Source organism: Branchiostoma lanceolatum, chromosome 3, assembly GCF_035083965.1.
Source record: "Branchiostoma lanceolatum isolate klBraLanc5 chromosome 3, klBraLanc5.hap2, whole genome shotgun sequence".
Lineage (NCBI taxonomy): Eukaryota > Metazoa > Chordata > Leptocardii > Amphioxiformes > Branchiostomatidae > Branchiostoma > Branchiostoma lanceolatum.
In genome coordinates, this window is record NC_089724.1 from 9,464,638 (window position 1) to 9,485,678 (window position 21,041).

The window sequence follows — 21,041 nt, forward strand, 5'->3', positions numbered from 1 at the left end:
TTGAAATCTCTAACATCTGCAATGTTATAATTTCTGTGAGTTAGTTGATATTCTGTTTCTGGTAGAAACGTGGTGTGCATTTTGATTAGGTGATTTGATCAAAGCACTCTCAGGTACTAAAGTACTTTCTATGGGGGAAGAGTGGCCGTGGGGTGCGTCATCCATTCGGCGGGACTGATGCTTTAAATATGAACACTTTAAGCCATTATAAGTATATTCCTAAGGGAGCTGTTCAACGAAGGTAAAAAGCTGGGTCTTAATACATATATATACTAAGTCCTTTCAAAGTCGAAAGCATAACATGTCTACGAGTACTGTTTAAGAAACTTGTTATAAAGATTCAATTTTTGTTCAACTTTCGTGTTCAAGGCGACAAGGGCAAACTATTGTGCTTTTTCCTTGTTGTCTTTATTCCGACAAAACATCATATTCATGTGTTTTACCACAATGATTATCGATTAAGCGTGCATCAAAGTCGACGTAATCTACGATACAATATAACATACTGGAAAATACGGTTTCGAGCGTAGAGTAGTCACACTTTCTTGCATATCTGCCTTTTCATATCTGGAAGAAAGACCAGTGACCAAGTTTCCATCACAATCAACAACAACGAACAACTTTAAATTTCGCGTCTTTGTTCACAAAGAAATGAAACCGTACAGTACAGCAACAATACTCATTTGATGTTCATCCGGATTTTGGTCAGATATGGCTTTTCGTCAAGCGCGCTCACTTGATTGCGTAACTATTTTCCAGTTCCTTGTGTGAAGGAAATTACACCTAATATCAAATATTTTGCACAGTGACATATGCTTCATATACATTTGATGTATACTTGCATGTATTATAAGCCCTCATATAACACATAATACTTTACAATACGATGCGATAACTGCACCTTATATTTGTAACTCAATCCCTGGAGAATACCTAGACAGTAATATAGTCTGCATATACTTACTAAAAGTCTTCACAGAACACATAAGATAGGGTTTCTTTGTTATACGATGCGACATTGAATTCAGACAACCATCACTGTCAATCAGACGGAAAATGATTCTTAATAACACATACATCATATATGATACTTCCACAGGTCATCTCCATTCTACTCCGCTTATAGAAGCCTTTCTTTACAGGCGTTCTCAAGATTTAGAGATATCGAAACCACTTCGGACCTTTTGGCAGTGTAAGAAACGACAGATATGTAGAAAAACATTAGCTGCTTTGAGCCCAGGAATATTTGTTACTGAATACAATTCAATATAGTCGCAGCCTCGCAGGTCAAAAAGAGCTGTGAAGTACCACTCACTCACCGAAGCTTCAAATAATAATGGTGTAAAAGTACATTTAGACCATTTTTAAGTGTTATTCTAATATAAGACTTCTCTGATTAATCATTAAAGTAATGTCTGCCGTGTGCCACCAGCTGTTCAGTATGCGGTTAGTTAAAGCCTCCATATACATTTGTCACTAATCACACACTGGTCAAAGCATGGAAACTTGCATGTCTTTCACAGCGCACACGAACAAACATCTTGTCAAACGACACCTTTCGACTCGTGATGTTATACACACAAAGTCTAACATATTCACTCTGTATAAAAAACATCGGAACGAAACCACGTTCCTCAGGAAATGCAGCACACACTGCTGTTCTTCCCGGCCCTGAATAGTTTGCGGAGGTTGTGCCCTTCCTTCCCTCTCTCCTCTTCTTCTGCATTTACCATCTCATCCTCGTCATTCTGTGAGCCAGAAACGTCACAGGTAAACACAAAATGTGTTGAATAGTCCAGGAACTGAAGTAGTCACTGCTATAGCTATTTTACATCATAAAAGGAAGTGCGTCTTTTTGTGACCCCACACTGGCGTACGATAGGAGAGGAGTAAATTGCTAATCAAATGCCTGTGCTGTTTCTTCCAGATTTATTTCGTCAGAGTTTGCCAAGGGAATTTAGATTTGCAACACGTGAAATCATTTGACATACAGTCGGGTGGTAGGTAAAGTTTAAAAAATACTTACAATTTTGTCGTCTCCTCCTGTTGCTCCGACTGTTTCCAGCTGGTTGTTCGGGTGGCCCGGCGATTCTCCCTCGGCGTCCTTCGCCCTGTCCTTGTCCACGACCGGGGGGATGAAGTTGGGCTGCGGCGAGACCTGACACGGGCCCGCCTCACTCTTGGTGGGGTCTGCCTCCTCCGGGGGAGACAGGACAGACTCTCCGCCGTCATTTCTCAGCTTCCCCTTCAGCCAGTAGGTCTTCATCAACTCATTTCCCTGTCGTCAAACATCGGTCAAACACTGTCAGGCTATCAGTTCTACTTGATGCATCTAGCATCTCCGCAGTTTAAAAGCAATTAAAACTAAAATCAGCATCTTTAGACTAAACGTTACATTTCTTCATGATAGAAAAGTAAACTTAATTGCAGAACAATTGTACAAGGTACAACTTAAGGCATCTTCTGCTACATAACAAGGTAATACTCGTACGGTCTGTCACATGAATTCAGACATCATTACCTCGCCAAGCTGAATTCTTATCTCGTTTGCCTGGCTGGTTGTCTTAGCCTGCGAAAAAAACAGTTTGCTATCAAAGAACGCTTTACGATCAACAAATAATACTAGCCTCGGTTTTAACAGTCAATGCACTAATTGATTGATGATGTAGTTATACAAACCTTGAAAGACCACAAGCACTTTTGCTTCAAATCGTTTACCCCAGAAAGTAACCCCAATAATTAGGTACACGATGTACGAATAAAAACCTTTGACAACATGACCTTCAGGAAGACGCAATCATTGCCTTGAAACACCTTCGCCTTTTTTTGTATGAGAATATGTTGCCATTGATGCTGCATTTAATAACCAAGAGAATTAAGCTCATAACACAATTCACAAGCTGTGTTATAGTTATATTGATTCAGCCTGAATAGTTACATGAAAGAATGCCTCGTACTTGGCCTTTTTGACAAGGAATCATAATAAGATACCGGATCGTAATCGAGACTGGCCTAAGCTTAAACTTAAGGCAAAAGAAGCTACATGTATGGATCGGGACTGTGCAGTGTGGTGGAACCTCGTGGAGAGGAACACGGGGGCAGTCCATGGCCTAGGAACTTAGGCAGGCAGGTAGGTAGGAATCATCTGTCCGGCACAACACTTACGGGAATGGACCCGCGTTCCTCGATGATGTAGGGCTGTCCCTGTAGATAGTCCTTCGTCACCTGGCTGATGTGGACGTGCATTCCCTGGGTGGGACGGAATATGATGAGAAGTGGATACATTGTTGTAAATGTCGTTCTCAGGCAATATCTTTGTCATGTGCGTTGGATGAAATAGTTCGTAAGAAAAAAAGATAACAGATGCAGATAGGTGAATATCACAATATCAAATATCCATCCTATTGGATTAGATCAAATATGTGACGCATTGTTAAGTGCAAGAATGTAAGTTGTCAAAACAAAGCCATCTACCTCGCCGCTGGCTTCCATATACGATGCAGTGTTCACTGTCTCTCCAAAGAGACACCATCGGGGCATCTTCAGGCCCACCACACCTGCCACCACCATGCCGGAATGCACTCCTTGCGTAGAAAAAAAAATGTTTCAGTAACTCTCTTTCACACCATTAGAGTGGTCAACCATTTGTAGAAAACATTACCATAGAAGAGTACACCTAGCACTCTTCCACGAAGGACCAAACTACAGCACACCACATTTTTAGCTAACACGAGAGATGACTTACCCACTCGGATGTGCAGGTTCTCGTTCGTAGATGGATCCTTCAGATGTTCCATAGACCTGATCATGTCTAGAGCCATGTCACACACGTGGTGAGCGTGGTATTTGGTTGTGGTCGGAGCACCAGAGACGACCATGTAAGCATCGCCGATAGTTTCAACCTGAAGGATGCAACTAGTTATCAAGTGTTTTACAAATTAATCGTTATGATGCTGACTTATTTCGCGTGTATGATCTGTCAATATCAAAGTGACTGTTCACGTGCAACCTTGTGGAGTTGCAAATATTATGTCATGGTTGTAATGAGCCCAGGTAAACTTACCTTGTAGACTTGGTGTTTCTCGCTTAGCTGGTCAAAGAGGGTGTACATGGAGTTGAGCATGGATACAACCTGCATAGGTGTGATGCGGCTGCAGATCTTGGTAAAGCCGACCACATCACTGAATAGGATGGTGACTTCTTGGAATACCTACATGTCAACCAAGAATCAAAGAGACAAGCCTGACTCATGATTTGAAATGTACAACACTAAGACACTTGGCTTGACACAGATTTTGCACAATACACATGGGTGTCGTGTATGTTATAATTCCTTTTGATCACCTCAATGATACTGCTGGATGAGTAAAACACATGTCTGATTCAAAATCAGTTGATCACAAAATTCAAGTGAAACATACATATTACATGATAAATTGTCACCGTTTATGTCGCCTGATCGTAAAGAATACACATGCCCGGAAAATATCACTTCTGAGAACACTGACAACGTGACTGTTGTTCTTGAAAAAGATTGGTTACAGATTGAAGCCACGCTATGAACATGACAGGAATTGTTAGTGCATGTACACTTGATTGGTAAACAACAAACAACCAGTTGGTAACATGGCATTAAGTGTCTTGGAGCGATCTCCTATAGGCAGCCCTTTCCGGCCACGTCACGGCATTTCTGATGACTCTGGATTCTGGATTTTTCTTTGGTTTCCCTTTTAACGGTGTATTGATTGGAAAAAAATAGCAAATTCAAGGTTGAAAATGAAGGTAATTAGAGCTCGTAATTTGGATCATTGATTTCATGTGGTCATTTCAGAATACAAACGGCACCAATAAGTAGAAGAGTAAGTCGAAAAAACAGATCTCATATGACCCTCATGTCACGTGCGTGGCCCAAAAGCAAAACTGCCCAAACCTCGCATGTTTGCTGTAGGGCCCATGCGGACTTGAAGTCGAAGTGTCGCAAAAGGTCGCAAACCTCGCAAGTTTCAACGGACGGCTCTCCGCGACGCAGTCGATCGGCCACTGTCTTCGGTATCATCTGATACAGCAGTTCGTCCGTTTTCTTCATCTCTTGGTCCAACTGCCGCATGCTTTCTTCTAGCTTGGAGCTCTTTTGCTGCTCCTGAAGATAGAAAATAGAATCTGTGAATCATTTCGTCAGATTGGGAAGTCACTTGATAAACTGACAACCAAGTGTTTTTATTTAAACAGACGTTTCTGTTTTTAGGATCGCATCTGTAAGCAGCACCACCTACAGCTGCAGTGCAAAGTGAACCAGTCAGAATCACCATGAGGAAGGTGACGGACGGTCACCGAAACGTCGGTTAAATAGAACACTTGGTTGTGTACAAAGAGTCTGTTCAGAAAAAGGAATGAACTAGAAAGGCAACATTTGCACGAACAAATGCAACATGTATCGCCCATTTCCCTCCCCATGCATGCAAAAAGCGACTGTTCTAATGCCAAAAAAATGGAGCATTCCAAAATAACGTTTAACTATTATAAAGTAAGACCATGAAATTACCATTGTAAATATCAACGTGATCTAGGCTAACGTTTGTTGTATGTCTGCAATGTTGGTATTTGAATAAAGAGTTGAATTGAAGACCAGTCAGAAATGAATCTCTCCCAATTTGAAACCCTATGCATGGATAGGCTTTTCAAGGCACCCATGTTCATTCTCCCTCCTACTGCAAGAATTAACTCCCAAAATCATCTCATGGGAAAAGAATCTGCCTAAAACTGAACTATTGCAAAGTCATATTCCAGGCCCGAAACGGAGCTTGTGTCCCCTATGAAAGAATAGATTACAGGAACTACCATGCATAGCCGACCATTCAGAAAACATATCTATTAAAACAAGAAAGCTTTTAAAGAAAGCTGGCCGGGGCGCATTTGGAAGAAAGGATTAGACGAAGAAAAAAGGAAAGAAGAAGAATACGCTAGCAAAAACAAAATATTTCCTCCTTATATAAAAAGAAAAAAATCTCTGACCGGGACCTCGAACCGACAACCTCCCGATCGCCGTGAAACGATCTATTACCATCCACTAACCGACTGAGCGACTTGTGCGAATTAACTCTTACGTGAGGTTTTTTATGTAATATGCCCATTTCTGGGGATCTGGCAGGGCATATTCCCAGCGGTGCCTGGTCGCCATCTTGAATTTTCGCGCTACGCGAAATGACTCACGGAAATGTTTCGATATCCACGCACACTCACGCGAGAATATGTCCACGAGATCAAAACATACGAACATTGCAGGGAAATTTTAGTTGCCGAAACATATCGTCGGGTCCGATTTTCAAGTCCATTATCCCTGAAAGCCCTAGGAGCAGCCGTAAAAATGCCCCAGACATTGCTCTAGGTACAGAGAACACTATAGTGTGTGACAGTTTTCCCCTTCTAGCTTCTTGACCCTGCTTCTAGTGTTAAGCGATGTCTGTGTTTTGTCTTCGGCAATGGCGCTATGTAAACACTAACACTTGACGTCGGAGAGGAATGATGTTCAAATGACCCGACTAAGGTGATAATCTTCTGTTCATTCGATAGCAGAAATTTACTGTTCATTGAGTAGATATGCCATCATTGTTATGTCATGACTGAAAATAAATCTGTTTTCAATAGGTCTTCAATGTGTATTCAATGCCCATCAATTATATAGTCTTATGGAAATAATGACACCAAAAAGCTATAGGGTAACTTAAATTCAACCTCTACCATCATGAACTACTAAATGATGTCATTGCCATGCAGAGATCATAAATAATTAGCATAACAAAAAGATAACTGCTACCTTACCTTGGAACCTATAGATGCCAGAGACTGAATACCATAGTCCTGATTCGAAGCACTGTTGTATCAATCTTTACTATGTGCACGGTTCATATTTGAGGTTACAGAGAGTGCATTTGCAATTTTTATACTCAACTACTCAACAGGCAGGCAACTTGTACAGGATATAAGTTCTGTATATGTGTGACCTTAAAAAGTTATATATCAACATGACAGAGACTTTCTGGTATTCAGAATGTACAGTGAAGTCTTATTTACATTTTGAACATTCAATTGAACAACAATTAAAGCATAACAAAGAGTTTTTATCTGAGTCACTTTCTATTTTCTGCTGCACATGTTCTGGCATTAATATGCCCTACCATCCTTTCATCTTGTTACTGCACACTCTGCAGACAGTCTCGAGGTATTCTCTGTGCTCCTCATCTGTGTGACCTGCAGTGCATATGAACAACATGTTGATATTATCAATATTGACACTGTCTGACATATATAATACATACATACTGATACAATCTACTTTTTTTTTTGAAAATGATTATAATGAAATTATACTAGAAGGGTAAATTACTTATAGGCTTTTTCAAACACAATTACAATGTCAGGACTCCAATGAGACTAGTACTGACCTGTGGGGATGGGGGGTGGTGCTGCTAGCTTTTGAGTACTCAATTTGTATTAATCCATACAATAGAATCTATGGGAACGAGACCAATGCATACATTTCGTGTCGACATACCCATGCATATCCTTCGTGTCGTTAAAAATACGGCCGCGTCGTTGAATGACACCATTGTAAAATGGCTCCAAAACATCTCTGGATATACCAAAAAAATAGGCTAATTCCAGAAAAAATAATTTAGAAAACTACAGCCTAATTACTCCAGGACATCATTAAGGTCTTCATTCATCCCCCTCAGACCAACTCATAAATTCAAAAAAGTCATAACTCACCGAAAATTCGCCGTAAAAAGAATTAGAAGCGGTTTTCACCGTCTGCAAGCCTAGACGTTTATCTTGGCAAGTGGCACCAGTGCGCATGCGTGAAAGGAATGCCTCATTCCCAAGGTCTTTTGCGCATCTGGAAGTACTAGAAGTCTGGGGTACCCTGGGACAGAGTCAGCCCAGTCACGTGGTACACTAATGAGCAAGATGGCAGCAAACCTTTTGCACACGTAAATTTTCATAGTGGGAAAGGCTTATGGTATGTGGACAGGAGTCTGTAAATTTGACGAATGAACGAACCAAACAGCCAAACTACCAACCAATTAAACCGGGCTCTAGGCCAGGGCTGCTCCCCGGCAAAAATGAATTTTTGTGTAATCGCCCCTGTCCGAAATCAATTTCAAAACGTCCCCCGTTCAATAATAATACGCACCACATGCAAGACAACTATACCACACGCCAGGTACTCGTGCGCGGGGATTGGGGTCACTGACATGTAACGTAACATGACCTATTTACGTGCAGAACCTATTTACGTCCGGTTTGGCTCATGTCCACATGTCGCGGTGTATTATGCCAAAGCCTGTTCTCATGAGCAATAAAGAACATCATAAGTATGATCCTTAGCTATTTCTTTAATTTTTGCACAGCAAAACATAATGACCATGCGTTTACCACGTGAACGCCACGTGCCGCGCATGTGGGGGGAAATTTACAGATAAACATTGTTCTTTTTCCATCGCGTTAAGCAAGTGGCCGGACAGACATAGTGATTTTACTATCATTTGTCTGCAGACTACTTTGGACAGTTACTGTGCATTTTTTTCTGGTCTATGTTCTTCAAGCATAGCGCTAGAAGGGAAAAGATTCAGAAGTGGACGATAATGGGTTACCCTAGCACAATTCTTCATCATATACCTCAGTATAAATACATGCTCGCACGGCGTTAAACAGGCGGAGAAAAACTTACAGACCATGAATTTTATTTTTAGAAGAGCTGATATTTCTGCCCATGGGTTTGAAATTTGGCTCTGTCCGCGCGGTTTTAAGATTAATACGTTTTGAATAAATTGGACGTTAACTGGTTACCTTACGTTAGGTTGTGAGAGCTTCTACTCGCCAAATTACAGCGCCGCCGCGTATCTTCAGCCAAATGACCATAATTTTGAGTGTTGTACGGCCGCTTACGTTTATACTGGTACGCTACATACATGTAGGCCATACTCAAGCTATTTAACGCATTTTCAGTGGCAAATTTCATTGAATATAGTACGCACGTTGTACATATTTTTGACCGTGTTTGCACCGCCGTGGACGTAGCTTTACCGACTAATACCATCGACACTTCTCCAGTTCAACAAAATACCTCACGTGTGCACTAGTTCAAACCTTACTGCAGTTGAACGCCATGCAAAGAGTCATCTGGGTAAATATCCAATGCACAACTACACCAAATTTCAGGTCCTTTGGTTTTAACACGAAGGCACTGGAGGCCTAAATGTACGTTTTTGGTCAGAAAAACCTCAATAAAATCTGTTTAAAGGCATTTATCGTAAAAATTTATAATAAAAAAACCTACAGGTACTCTCTACCTGTATACCAAATTTGAGCCCATTTGGCCCAGAGACGACCGAGATGAATCGATTTGAAGATCATTACAAACACAATATGTACCACCCATACCTAGTATGGGCGATACATAACTACTGGCTATCGAGAAGAGTACAGTAGATGAATTGTGATAAACCCCAGTCCTTTGAAAGACTAAAGGCATAATTACTTGGGTTTTCACATTTTCATACTTTCCTAAGCTTATCTTCTTGAAGCATTTCTTATTTTCACTACAATGATAAACATCGATTGTAATATTGACTTGTTTATGTATGATATGTATGAAAATATTATGTCACTTCAACATACATGGCCATTAATGAAGAGTACTGTAGCGAGAACATTAGGACGTGTAATGAGTCTAACATAAGGTTTCTTTGTTGAAACACCATTCGGATTAACAGGGGAATCTTTCAACGGGTATACCATTTTATGGTTCACCTGATCGAGCGCCAGTTTGAGCTCGGCGGACTGTTGTGTTCCAGTAAGCACCAGGTCCCTGCTGGAGTCGTGCATGCTCAAGTCGTTGATGAACAAGCCGATCCGGTACATCGCCTCCAAGTTCTCCATTCTATAGGGTAGAGACAAAGAAGGGCACTAGTCTAGTTAGCTATAGCCTTTGTCTGAATGAATTAACTTTATTGCTCAACAATCATATGTGGTACAATGTATGGCATTAAATCAACAATGCTGTAAGGATAATCTATCCTACAATTCTAATGCGAAATATTATATAACAGTGTATGGGTTACAATATAGCTAGGTATGGGTATACGTAATTCGCTCTCGCTTTTGGAATTATGTATAAAGAAATTTACCTATGTAGCTGGATATAGGAGTTGGACATACCAACAATACATAGAAAATATCATTTTGTCTTGTCTTATGCAGTCTGTGGAATTCGTCCATTCAGAAAGCACCAACAGTTATATGTGTTACTTTCTACATGTTTTTCTATGTGTATCTATAACCGTATCAATACTCACATTGGGGTTCCGATGAAGATGACCGAATCCCATTCCTTCATGAACATCATCTGCCCTTTAAGTGTCAGACAGTTGCTTGATGCTCCTTCGATGCCGTCAACTCCTTCCTGGGCCGCATCTAAAGAATTAAAACAAACAAACAAACAAACAAACAAACAAAACATTAAGGTACTGAAGAGTTCGGTCCAAATTTTAGAATTCCAGTATCTTTTTTTCTACACCGTGCCGCAATTCGCAATAGAATCAATCAAACATAAGGGACATCAAGTGTTGATGCATGGGAGCAGGAAACATGCCGCAATTCGCAATAGAATCAATTAATCAATCATCTGCGGACATCAACTGTTGATGCGTTGCAGCAGTAACGTGCTGCAATAGAATCAATCAATCAATCAATCATCTTTAATTTGGACATCAACTACTGATACATAGCTGTAAACATCTTTTTCCGGGCAAGAGAAAAGAAGAATTTCCGAACAAACCGGTGATGCTTTGGTAGGCCAGCAGTTCCAGGGAGGTGTCCAGCGCCTTGCGATCCTCCTCTTCCCCCTCCCGTTGTTCCTCACCTTCGCCATTGTGGTGACCTACGGAAGAAATTTCATTTCAGAACGTCATGAATCCAAAACCCTTGTAGTTGTTGAATAAGAGTATCAAACAGATATTTAGACTAAATATATCAGGTATACAAGTTTATTTTTGCCGCGGGAGGGGCTGGTATTGTACGCGCCACCTGCAAGACAACTATTGTATGGAACTTTGAGTAAATCCAGTTTCTACCTTGTCGAAAAGCGGCCATACCATGGTGGAGCAAGCACTCAAAGTAAAATAAAGGCCTCGACTTGACTTGAACAGTGTTAGATCTACGTCTCGTACGCTTTACACCTTTCCATATAACAAATACATCGCTGTGGTATCGCATACGTGACATTTGAAGTAATGACACTCAACAACTGTTTGAATGTGTCAGGGGCATCAACGCCTTATAAGGTCGTACTTATATGTAACACGATCTATACATCATCAAGTATGTTAGGAAAGCAGTCCGTGGAGCATGGCTGTATTTGTTGTGAAGTCACAGGCAACACTTACTATGTTGAATAACACGTTGCTCGGCCTGCTGTAACAATCTACACATTTAGCCAATACGTTCAAGATACCATTATACCTTCATCAATATTCATCTTCATTCTTGGGTATAGAGAAATGGATGGGGCTGGGATGCAAATATAATGCATGAACAAAAAAAATAACAAAGCTTCAAGAACGCAATGTGAAAACCTTCCCTTCTGAGGTCCAAGTAGCAGGATCAACACACCCAAATCAACGGCCTTTTAACTTTGCAAGTATCATGTGATTTTTCCATCGGGACCTGTTTTTCTACGATTTGAGGAAGAAGACAGCAACGACATCACTACTATTAACCCCTCAACACGTCACTCAGAGAGTTCAGAACCAACTGAAGCAACAAACAGGAAGATTTTATTTTTTCAATATTTTTGTAGGAAGCTATAGACAATTACATCTATCAGTAAGGTAGCCCACAGAGACTAGTCAGTAATGAGAAACATAAAAAAGCTCACGTTTCCATCTAGAGCATACTTGAGCAATTTGCGTTTCTGAGTTTCTGAGTGACGGGCTTCTGTTCAACTCTTACGTCTAAGGTTTGTGAAAAGCTGTAATACTATGCAGACTAACCGTGTTGTGCATGACTCAGTTGGTGCTTGGCTTGTGTTCTTTGTAGAGAACCTGTAAGATTCACTATCGTCATTGAAAATTGTTTACTATCGTCAAGTGATAAATATGTCACTTCAAAATAAAAGGCCTTACTTCTCCTATTGACAAATTTCGAAACAGAAAATGTGATCGTGCATATTTTGTGCAGTTGTACCACAAAATGAAATACGAGTGAATTGTATACAAACTTAATGACGTAACTCACTTTGAATCTTCTTGTAGAGGGGCTCGCTTCCCGAGTTCCGACCGTACCCGCCACCTCTCGTGATGGGGTCTCGCGAGATGAGCTCAAACAGGTTGTTAGTATGAGACAACACCTGCAGCGACATGGCAATGCATGCTTGTCTTCTACCAGGTCAATTCATTACACATGTAGTAGGAAAGAGAACGCGGATTTGGTGTATCAAGCCACTTTTCTGAGTAAGATAACTGAATTTGTAAGGAAAATTATACGTATTTATTGGAGCCTAATGCTTGAATATGTACCTTGAAGCTCAACCCACTTGCATTGCGAGAGTGGCAGAATATAGAAAACGGCACAAAACTCTCAATATAGCACACAACCAAGAAACTATAGCTAAACTAAAGTTAAGAAATGATAACTTACACGGCGCGTGAAATCGCCCCTCTTGTGCAAACGTAAAGAAAGTCACTTTTGCTCAATGAGCTTTAAACCCACCACAATGTATTTCTAATTTACGTCCTGAACGGAAATCTCACTTATTTACTTGGGTCTCAATTCAATTTCTGTCATTATATTTTGAAAGTCTTAAAGATCCAAATGTTTGCTCATTTTGCCCCAGTGGCAAGATGACAAAAAAGAAAGACTGAAGAACCAAAAATAGCAGCGAGTTGCTATTTTTTTGACAGGGTGTGTTTATGAGATTTCTCTGACAGAAGAACGTGTGTGATCATGGAGCATTGTAACGTTAATAATCTGTTTGTTTTTTGCTCCGCTGAAACAAACAAAAACTTTGAAACCTTGCAAGATGCGAAAAGAAAATGTGTAAAGAAAAAAAGGAGTATCTGGACAATCCAGTATGAACCAAATTCAACAGACGGAATGGTTAGTCTTTACATACATTGTCCCACGTGAACTCCACCAGCGGTCGAACGACCCGGAAGCAGTCGTTGATCTTCTTTCCCTCCAGGTCAGACATGATGGCCTCCAACCCCACTCCAACATTACGGATCACCATGTCCTGAAGGGATGTCATCATCATGACTAGTCAAGTGAAAATTGATTCTCTTCTCTTCATTTGAGTCACATTGCGATTATTTCTTCCGTTTAATTGTCTAGTAGGATATTTTACAGTTCTTTGTTTGAACTTTGTTTATTCTTGAGAAGCTCAAATCGGTCTGAAGGCCCTCTTCATTGAGGCCATGAAGGAAGAGGTAAGGGTCAGGCAAAATATATAATAAAGTTACAGTTTACACTAGAAAGGCAACATTTGCAGGAGCAAATGCAACATTTATCACCCAACCCATGTAAAAAGCGACTGTGGCATCGAGGTTAACGTTTGTTGTATGTCTGCAATGTTGGTATTTGAATAGATAATTGAATGGAAGACCAGTCAGAAATGGATCCCTCCCAATTTGAAACCCTATGCATGGATGGGCTCTTCCAGGCACCCATATTCATACTGGACCATTAAAAACCACCTTCACCAAAAAAATGGACCTTTTCGATAGTCAACCCAGCCCAAAATTGAATTCTTAAAAATGTCCCCCTCATACAATAATGGACTCTTCCAGTGGTTTGTTGACCAACACGTATTAAGCAAGTTTCAGAATGTAAACAACTAGAATCTTGTTGCTGAAGATGTAGATTTCTTCTGCGGAAGAATTTCCCCAATCGGAGAGTCCAGACAATTTTTCATTACGCAGCGAACAAAAGTTTCACAAATATCTGCTAAACTTACCGCAAATTTCTTGTGCGCATTCCGTGACCTGTACTGTAACACTGACACATACCACCATATAAACAAGAGCTTGAAAACAATGTTGCTGAAGAAAGGATACACAACCGTGTCCCTCCAAATGTCCCCCCGTTCAATAATTATGCGCCACGCCAGCTGCACGTGCTCGGGGCTTGGGGTCACTGACCTTTAGGTCGTGTTGTTCGTCGCAAATGTTCGAGCAAATTACAGACAGCCGTCGCGTATCTTCAGCCAAATTACCATTGCTTTAGGCGTTGTACAGCCGCTGACGTAATATATTGAAGGCTGATTATCACCTGTTCTGCCACAAATACAAACACACTCACAGACCTAGGGCCTCCCTGAAAATCAGTGCCAAGCCACTGAGGGAGCTACCCTAGTAAAAGAATACAGAAATAATTAAATGGATCTGAGTGGTCATGTATACATAGGCCTGGCACATATGGTCCGCAGATGTGGTTGCCTGTCTACATTTTCTGTTCCCAGGGGACTACTGACGTACTATATGTACTACTGACGTGACTAACATTCCAAACATTCTATTGCCTGTCTGTGGACAAATGCCTGTGCAATTCCTAGAATATTTACAATCTGCACACAATACTATACCATTTGGCTCGCTACTGAGGCGTCGCCAAAAACACCATTTGTGTCGAAGAATACCACCAGAAAAGTTTTGAACCTTCTCAATTGCACATAACTTGAGTAGGACACAACAATAACAACACAGGATGGGAGCCAGGGAGTAGTGAATTTGTGCCTGTCTGCACCTGTCAGAGTACTAGTAGTGTCCCTAATTAAATTGACTATTTTAACCAATCAGGTTGAGCTTGATAAACCGTGTGTATGTTACAACGTGCTCTCTCATTGGCTGACCGAATTAGTCCACCTGGCCAGATGAATAAAGATGTGACCTAAAGGTCAGTGACCCCATATGAGGAAAATAGCCGATGTTCTCCCCAACATACCCTCGTCGCGTGCTATTCCGAAGTCATGAATTGAAGTACTTGACCTATATGAAAATTAGGAGACCCGATAATATAACGTTGATATCTGCCTGAAATTGCAAAAACAATGCGTAATAGCAAAGCAAGGCCACGTCGAACATGTTAACAGAAGCACGAGATGGGACCTTTATTCATATCTAAAAAAAATACATGACTGTATATTCTAACTATAGTTGAAATTGTGATGCCTTTTATTTATCTGTATAATCTGTAACATCCTTTCATCGAACGGACTTGATCCATGTAATTCAAACTGTAGGTTTGCTCTTATATGACAGCGTGTTCGATGTTTTGCAGGGCGATCTTAAAGCAACTTCAATGATAACATTTTCTGACTGACCTGAACCCGACCCTCCTGTGTTGTTGAAATGAATAAACCAGGCAACTGTTGTTTCTTGTATTTATTTTTTATTTTTGAATGAATAATGAATAAACCTTCCTCCAGTGCAGTTGTGCGGACAGACGGTCGGAAGACAAAAAAAAGTGTGCGACTAGAAAAGTCGTAATCTGCTCCTGAGCAAATACAGCAGATTTAGCTTCCTCCTCATGCAATAATGGACGTTTTATAATGATCTAAGCTACATTTGTTTGAATGTGTCGTTCATTGCGCGTGCGTTCCTGCAACATGACCTCAGGTAACCTGAATAGAACACATGTTCTTTGGGCAGCAGCAAATGGAACGCGCGGAACCTTAGATAGAACGTGGATTCTTTGGCCAACAGCAAATAGAACGCGACGAACCTTAAATAGAACGTGGAACGGGGATAGCACTTTTGGCCCGTTTTTTATCTGAAGATAGGCACAAACATGCAAAAGTCCCCAAAGCGAAGCATTTTGAAGTGATGTGCACCAGAAATATGATTTAAGTCCTGTAGGGACATGTTCAAGGCACCCATGTACCGAATTTCAGGTCATTTGCTTGTAATATCAGGGCACAGGAGCCAAATATATAAAAATTGCCTAAAAATGCCCAAAAAAAACCTCCATAAAATTAAAAGTGATTTTAAGGCCTGTTTCAAAACAATTTAAAAAATTCTGGGGGTATTTGCCATCTTTACCTCCATGCCAAATTTCAGGTCGGTTGGTTAAAAAATGTCGGAGTTTAATCCATTTGAAGATTTGTCAGGAGAAGAAGAAAAAGGAGAAGAAGATCTAGAAGAAGAAGAAGCAGAAGAAGAAGAAGAAAAACATGTACAAAAACAACATGTTAAGCCGATACCTATGGGCTCAACATAACAATATGTTGAGCCCATACCTATGGCCTCAACATAAAGACAATATGTATCGCCCATACCTATAGTATGGGCGATACATAATTATTTAAAGTCCTAAAAAATCTATACACATATTATTACACTTTCATGGTAACATAAGAGTGAGAGCTGGTATATGGTTCGTGTCCGTCCGTTGTCTTGCAGATTTCACCGATTATTGAAGCAGATTATTAAACCTCACCTGTGTGAAGACGACGTTGAACGGGAACACCTCGAAGAACAGCTCGCTGCGCACGGGCAATAACTCCTCCTCCTGCCGCAGGTCCGCCTGCTGGTTCTGTTTGAAGGCGGTGTTGTCGAAGTGGAGCCTGCGGATATCGGCAGGTCATCATTTTTCTGTCATACGTTAATTTGAGACGTTTTACTCTGTTCGAGATGTATCTCTTCTTTCTGTGCATGTCTATTCTGTGACCTTGTGTTCTTGTGTTCGGACTGTGTGTTCAAAATTCCATGTAAGAGCTGCGACGAAATCTACATAGGCGAAACAGGAAGGACCTTTGGGACTAGACTAGAAGAACACAAGAAGGAAGCTTGCAACATTGAGGTTGTAAAGTACACAAGGTCACAGAAAAGACATGCACAAAAAGAAGAGAAGAAATCTGCAGTTACTGACCACATTGCAAGACACAACTGCGTCATTTACTGGGAGGGGGCCAAGGTAATCGACAGAGAGGATAACAGACGCACCCGTTGGATTAAGGAGGCCGTCTGGATAAGGAAGTCAACACAAGTGATGAACCGAGACGAGGGGGGGGGTACAAACTTAGCCACGTTTGGGACAGTGTTCTCACCGCAAAATCACCACCTACATTGGCTACTTATGGCGGTAAGCAGCAGTACTCCAGTCAGAAGCTTTAAAGAAGGTGTCTTACAGACACCGAAACGTTAGCAGATGAGGTTACCTGGTTGTGTAAAAAAAGAATCTCCTATACCCTCTTTCGTTTTGATTTTCCAAATTCGTTAACTATTCTGAGCTCAATTCACAAAGTTTACTGTATGGTTATATCCGTAACATTCCTTGTACGGGAATTCGTTGCTACGGTAACGGGAGCTATAAATTTCCATATTCATAATTTGGTATGATGACGTAGCGTACGAATTATTCGTGTTTATCGTAATTGTCGAACAATGCTGTAACTAAGCATAAGGAATGCAGATGCTAACAGGTTCATTTTACACCTACATAATAGTGTTTATGTACTCCGTAGCGGCATATCTGCTCATACTTGGGGTATACAAACAAAAATGTATACGGTTTGTACAAAATATGTTCTTTCGGTCTCCCGTGTGTTTTAAATCACATTTGAACCGTGGCATATCACGTTTGTGGTATTTTCGTCATAAATCAAACAATGTTGCAAAGTGATATTTGAGGAGAGCCTACTTGAAGTTTTCACATGTACCTGAAGACGATGTGCGTTTGTTCGTCCGTCTCGTCATGGTTCAGCACCTCCACCTCGATGTCCGTCTGGTAGAACTGCTTGCCGACCTGGCGCAGCTCTCCCTTCACGTAGTCGATGAAGCCCTTCCGGCGGCTCCTGTAGTGGAGGGTCAGCCCTGTGGCCGTCTCTTCCTCGCAGAAGAAGCTCGGGGGTTGTAACTTCGGGTAACTGAGAACCAAAGAGATACAGGGTTGGGTTTTGACCTCATTATCATAAGTACGTTTTTTTAAAGGTTTTTTTTACATGTAAAACGGGAAGGCATACCTGTATGATGTTAAGTTGTTCGATCAGGTTTTTCAAAATATAAATCTGACATTTTTTATCATGAAAGTTCATCTGTAGTTAATCTGAGATATCTCATTGCTCGGCACAATTGAAATATGTTATCTATATAGAGACAGTTCCTTGCTCCTATGGCACAGTAAATACAACAGGGGCGGGTTGATCATGAGTTTTGTGTTGTGTTTTTAGATTTTAGCATCAGGGATACATGAAAAACAGTCTTGTTGCCAGAGTGTACTTTTCCCTGTATAAATGAAATGAAATTAAATTAAATTGATTGTGACACTGTGCACTGTATCCGAATATGCGCTGTTTGCGTCAACAGCTCTAAAGACCCATCTATCGGTTCGGTCAAAACGTGCACTCAAAAAAGGTACAGCTTTAATCATTCATTACAAGATCAATACAACAACCGTGTTTTAAAAAATACGTTTTCCCGCAGCCTGCTTTCAGTCTTAAACATCATGCAATATTCTTCTTTTCATGAATTGAAAACTGACCTGAAGCGCAGGTACTCGTGCAGGTTGTCGAGACCATTGAGGAAGTCCCGAAGCTGACGGCCGAGTACGCGGAGGATCCTGTCGTAGCCGTACTGCCCCACGAACGTGACGAAGCTGATGCCGAACACGTCCATCAGCTCGTCATGGTTCATGCCCGTCACTTCGGACGCTGCCTTAGCCAGGCGCGGGATCACAGACTCCGAGTAAACCTACGGGATTTCGAGAAACAAAGTGAAATTTGAGGGAATACAAAAATTGCGTCTAAATCTTGATACTCGTAATCAGTTTTGGAAAACTTTAAGGTAATGTTTTTGCATATCACTTATTCTCTGGTTCAATTTGGGATAATAATTGTTTCAAAAGGTTTTGTATGACACAGTGTCACACTTCAATTCGCCCCATGTTGTATATAGCGTGCTATGCCATTGGAGCACGGAACTGTCTCTAGTCCATAGATGACATATTTCAAGATTTCAAGATGTTCTTGTAAATTTATTGACAATTGCACTTATGTCTTAACTCCCATCTATCATACGGACGATGCTAAACAATCACCAGGAATACTTAATATGCATATCGGTTCACATTTTGTTCCTTTTTTAGAGCAACCAAAACATTGCCAACCTTCCTGCTTGAGCGGTTGGAAATAAGTCAGTTATATGAAGTTTATTGCAAGATCTTGCCCGTAGGCTAATCGCAAGTACAGTACATGTAACATGAAAGGACGGACAGACAATGGGTAAAAATATAGCATGTCACTCTTCTAGTCTAAAAATTAACACTAGATTCTATCTTATCTAGGTTTGACTTCTTTTTCCAAGACAGTGGAAGACGAATGATCCCACTTTTTCTGTAATGTGTGGGTTTTGTGAGAGCTAGGGGAGTAGTTTTCTTTTTGTCTGTAAACATGGAGAAATTTGGATGGAATATGGTGGCCTCTTTAAACAGCGCCTTTCTTTTATGGCCATAGAAGGGGCAATTTGAAATAAAATGTATTTCGTCTTCCACCGTGTTTGAGAGGCAGTCTTTACGAGTTTTTTCGCACACAGCTAAGTTTTTGTACCACCCTCTCTATGTACATCACTGTAAGGCATCGTCAGTGCAATATAAAATGCTTGACTTACCTGATGAGTCACAAAGGAGTGGTGCGGGACGTTTGCCCGTTCTCTGATCAGCTTCCATACCGCCTCTCCGTATGCTCCCTTCAGATAGTCGTTGATGCTCTCCAACAATAAACCGTACATGCTTGGGTGGTTTGAGTGGTCGATGTTATCGCCGAAACGTAGCAGAAATGCAGCCCGTTTTACTCACGAATACTAGAGGATAGCAGCGATATCCTCACCACCGATGGATGGTATTTTTGTCACCCATTCCCGCGACGATCAATATTTTCTCACAGACTCAGTTCTTTGTCAAACCTATGGATATCTTACGCCAAAAAAACAGTGACTCAATCAACTGGATATGATTTTGGAAACGGTCAGACGATTCAAGTAGCATCCACTACTTTTCGTCAGTGACTCTGAGCAAGATTTGTCGATCAGCAGGTTTTAACCACGAACTAGAAAATTCCCTGCAATGTTAATCGTTTCTTAAAGGAAATCGCAGGGGTGACATGGAAACTGAACCGTAGCCGGAGTCAGCGAGTGGGCAGTCTACCACCCCGACTGTCTCTCACTCCACCTAGGGAATCACCGTCCAGATGAATTCACCGTATCCAGGGACACAATTTTCCTTTGGGAGAATGTGGCTTGTCGTCATGGCAACTAATCTGTGAGGTGGACAAGTTTACACAAATTGTGAGGATACCGCCAGATGGACAAGTTTACACAATTTGTGAGGATACCGCCAGATGGTTAAGTTCACACAAACGCGCATGTGTTGTATAACGTTCTATCTATGGTCTGTCGATGATAAGCGCTTCTCGGAAATTAACAATCGAAATAATAAATAAATAAATAATACGGTGTTTTAATTTTGGGGGATACATTTTACTCAGATTTCATTCTATATAAAAATGAGCATTCAATAATGCTTTGGTCACAATTGGAAAAAGGGGCCCTGCCGGGTAGTTCCCGGACCGTTTTGGGCACTTCCGGGCGTGACCCCTACGTGGCCCCGTGGGGCACCCTGCGGCTACCGGGCTATTTTGGGGCCCGTCGGGGACCCGAAAAAAAATCTAGTTCTGACTTAAATTCTACCCGGGCCCCGCGGACAAAACGACGCCATGACCTCAACGTGAGAGCACCGCGAGGTACCCCTCCGGTTGCCGGCAGTCCACCGGGACAAGTAATAATTTGTCTGTTTGTTTGTTTGTTTGTTTGTTTGTTTTTATTTGCACAAGAAGAAAATTTATAATACATAATACGATCAACAATAGATAAAAACCGGTTCAGGAGGAGGAAAAAGCGTATATAGCTTATACTAGGCCCTCCTGGTCTATACTTATCAAACTTGATTATGAATTATAAACAATATAGCAAAGTAATACATAGAAGATGATAACT

The 21,041-nt window shown here is 41.1% G+C and overlaps 1 protein-coding gene across 1 annotated transcript; it reads right to left on the bottom strand.

The window, feature by feature from the left end:
* Positions 1-872: 872 nt before the first annotated feature.
* Positions 873-20,227, bottom strand: LOC136430097 (soluble guanylate cyclase 88E-like). The gene is made up of 18 exons (XM_066420386.1): positions 19,659-20,227; positions 18,535-18,743; positions 17,714-17,920; positions 16,492-16,618; positions 13,172-13,291; positions 12,295-12,406; positions 12,051-12,101; positions 10,838-10,939; positions 10,356-10,473; positions 9,811-9,940; positions 4,994-5,140; positions 4,064-4,210; positions 3,746-3,902; positions 3,475-3,584; positions 3,166-3,249; positions 2,522-2,569; positions 2,027-2,278; positions 873-1,748 (listed from the first exon to the last, which is right to left on the bottom strand). The coding sequence occupies exons 1-18, from the start codon at positions 19,776-19,778 to the stop codon at positions 1,635-1,637; spliced, it is 2,355 nt and encodes a 784-aa protein (XP_066276483.1). The 5' UTR covers positions 19,779-20,227; the 3' UTR covers positions 873-1,634.
* Positions 20,228-21,041: the final 814 nt, after the last annotated feature.

What these genes read in the sequence shown, in the direction of transcription:
- LOC136430097 (XM_066420386.1), bottom strand. Translation starts at nt 19,778, where the DNA reads ATGTACGGTTTATTGTTGGAGAGCATCAACGACTATCTGAAGGGAGCA. An exon ending in CAAACGCACATCGTCTTCAG is followed by an intron (nt 16,619 to 17,713) that starts GTACATGTGAAA and finishes CGATATCCGCAG; the next exon opens with GCTCCACTTCGACAACACCG. An exon ending in TAAGAATTCAGCTTGGCGAG is followed by an intron (nt 2,279 to 2,521) that starts GTAATGATGTCT and finishes GTTTGACGACAG; the next exon opens with GGAAATGAGTTGATGAAGAC.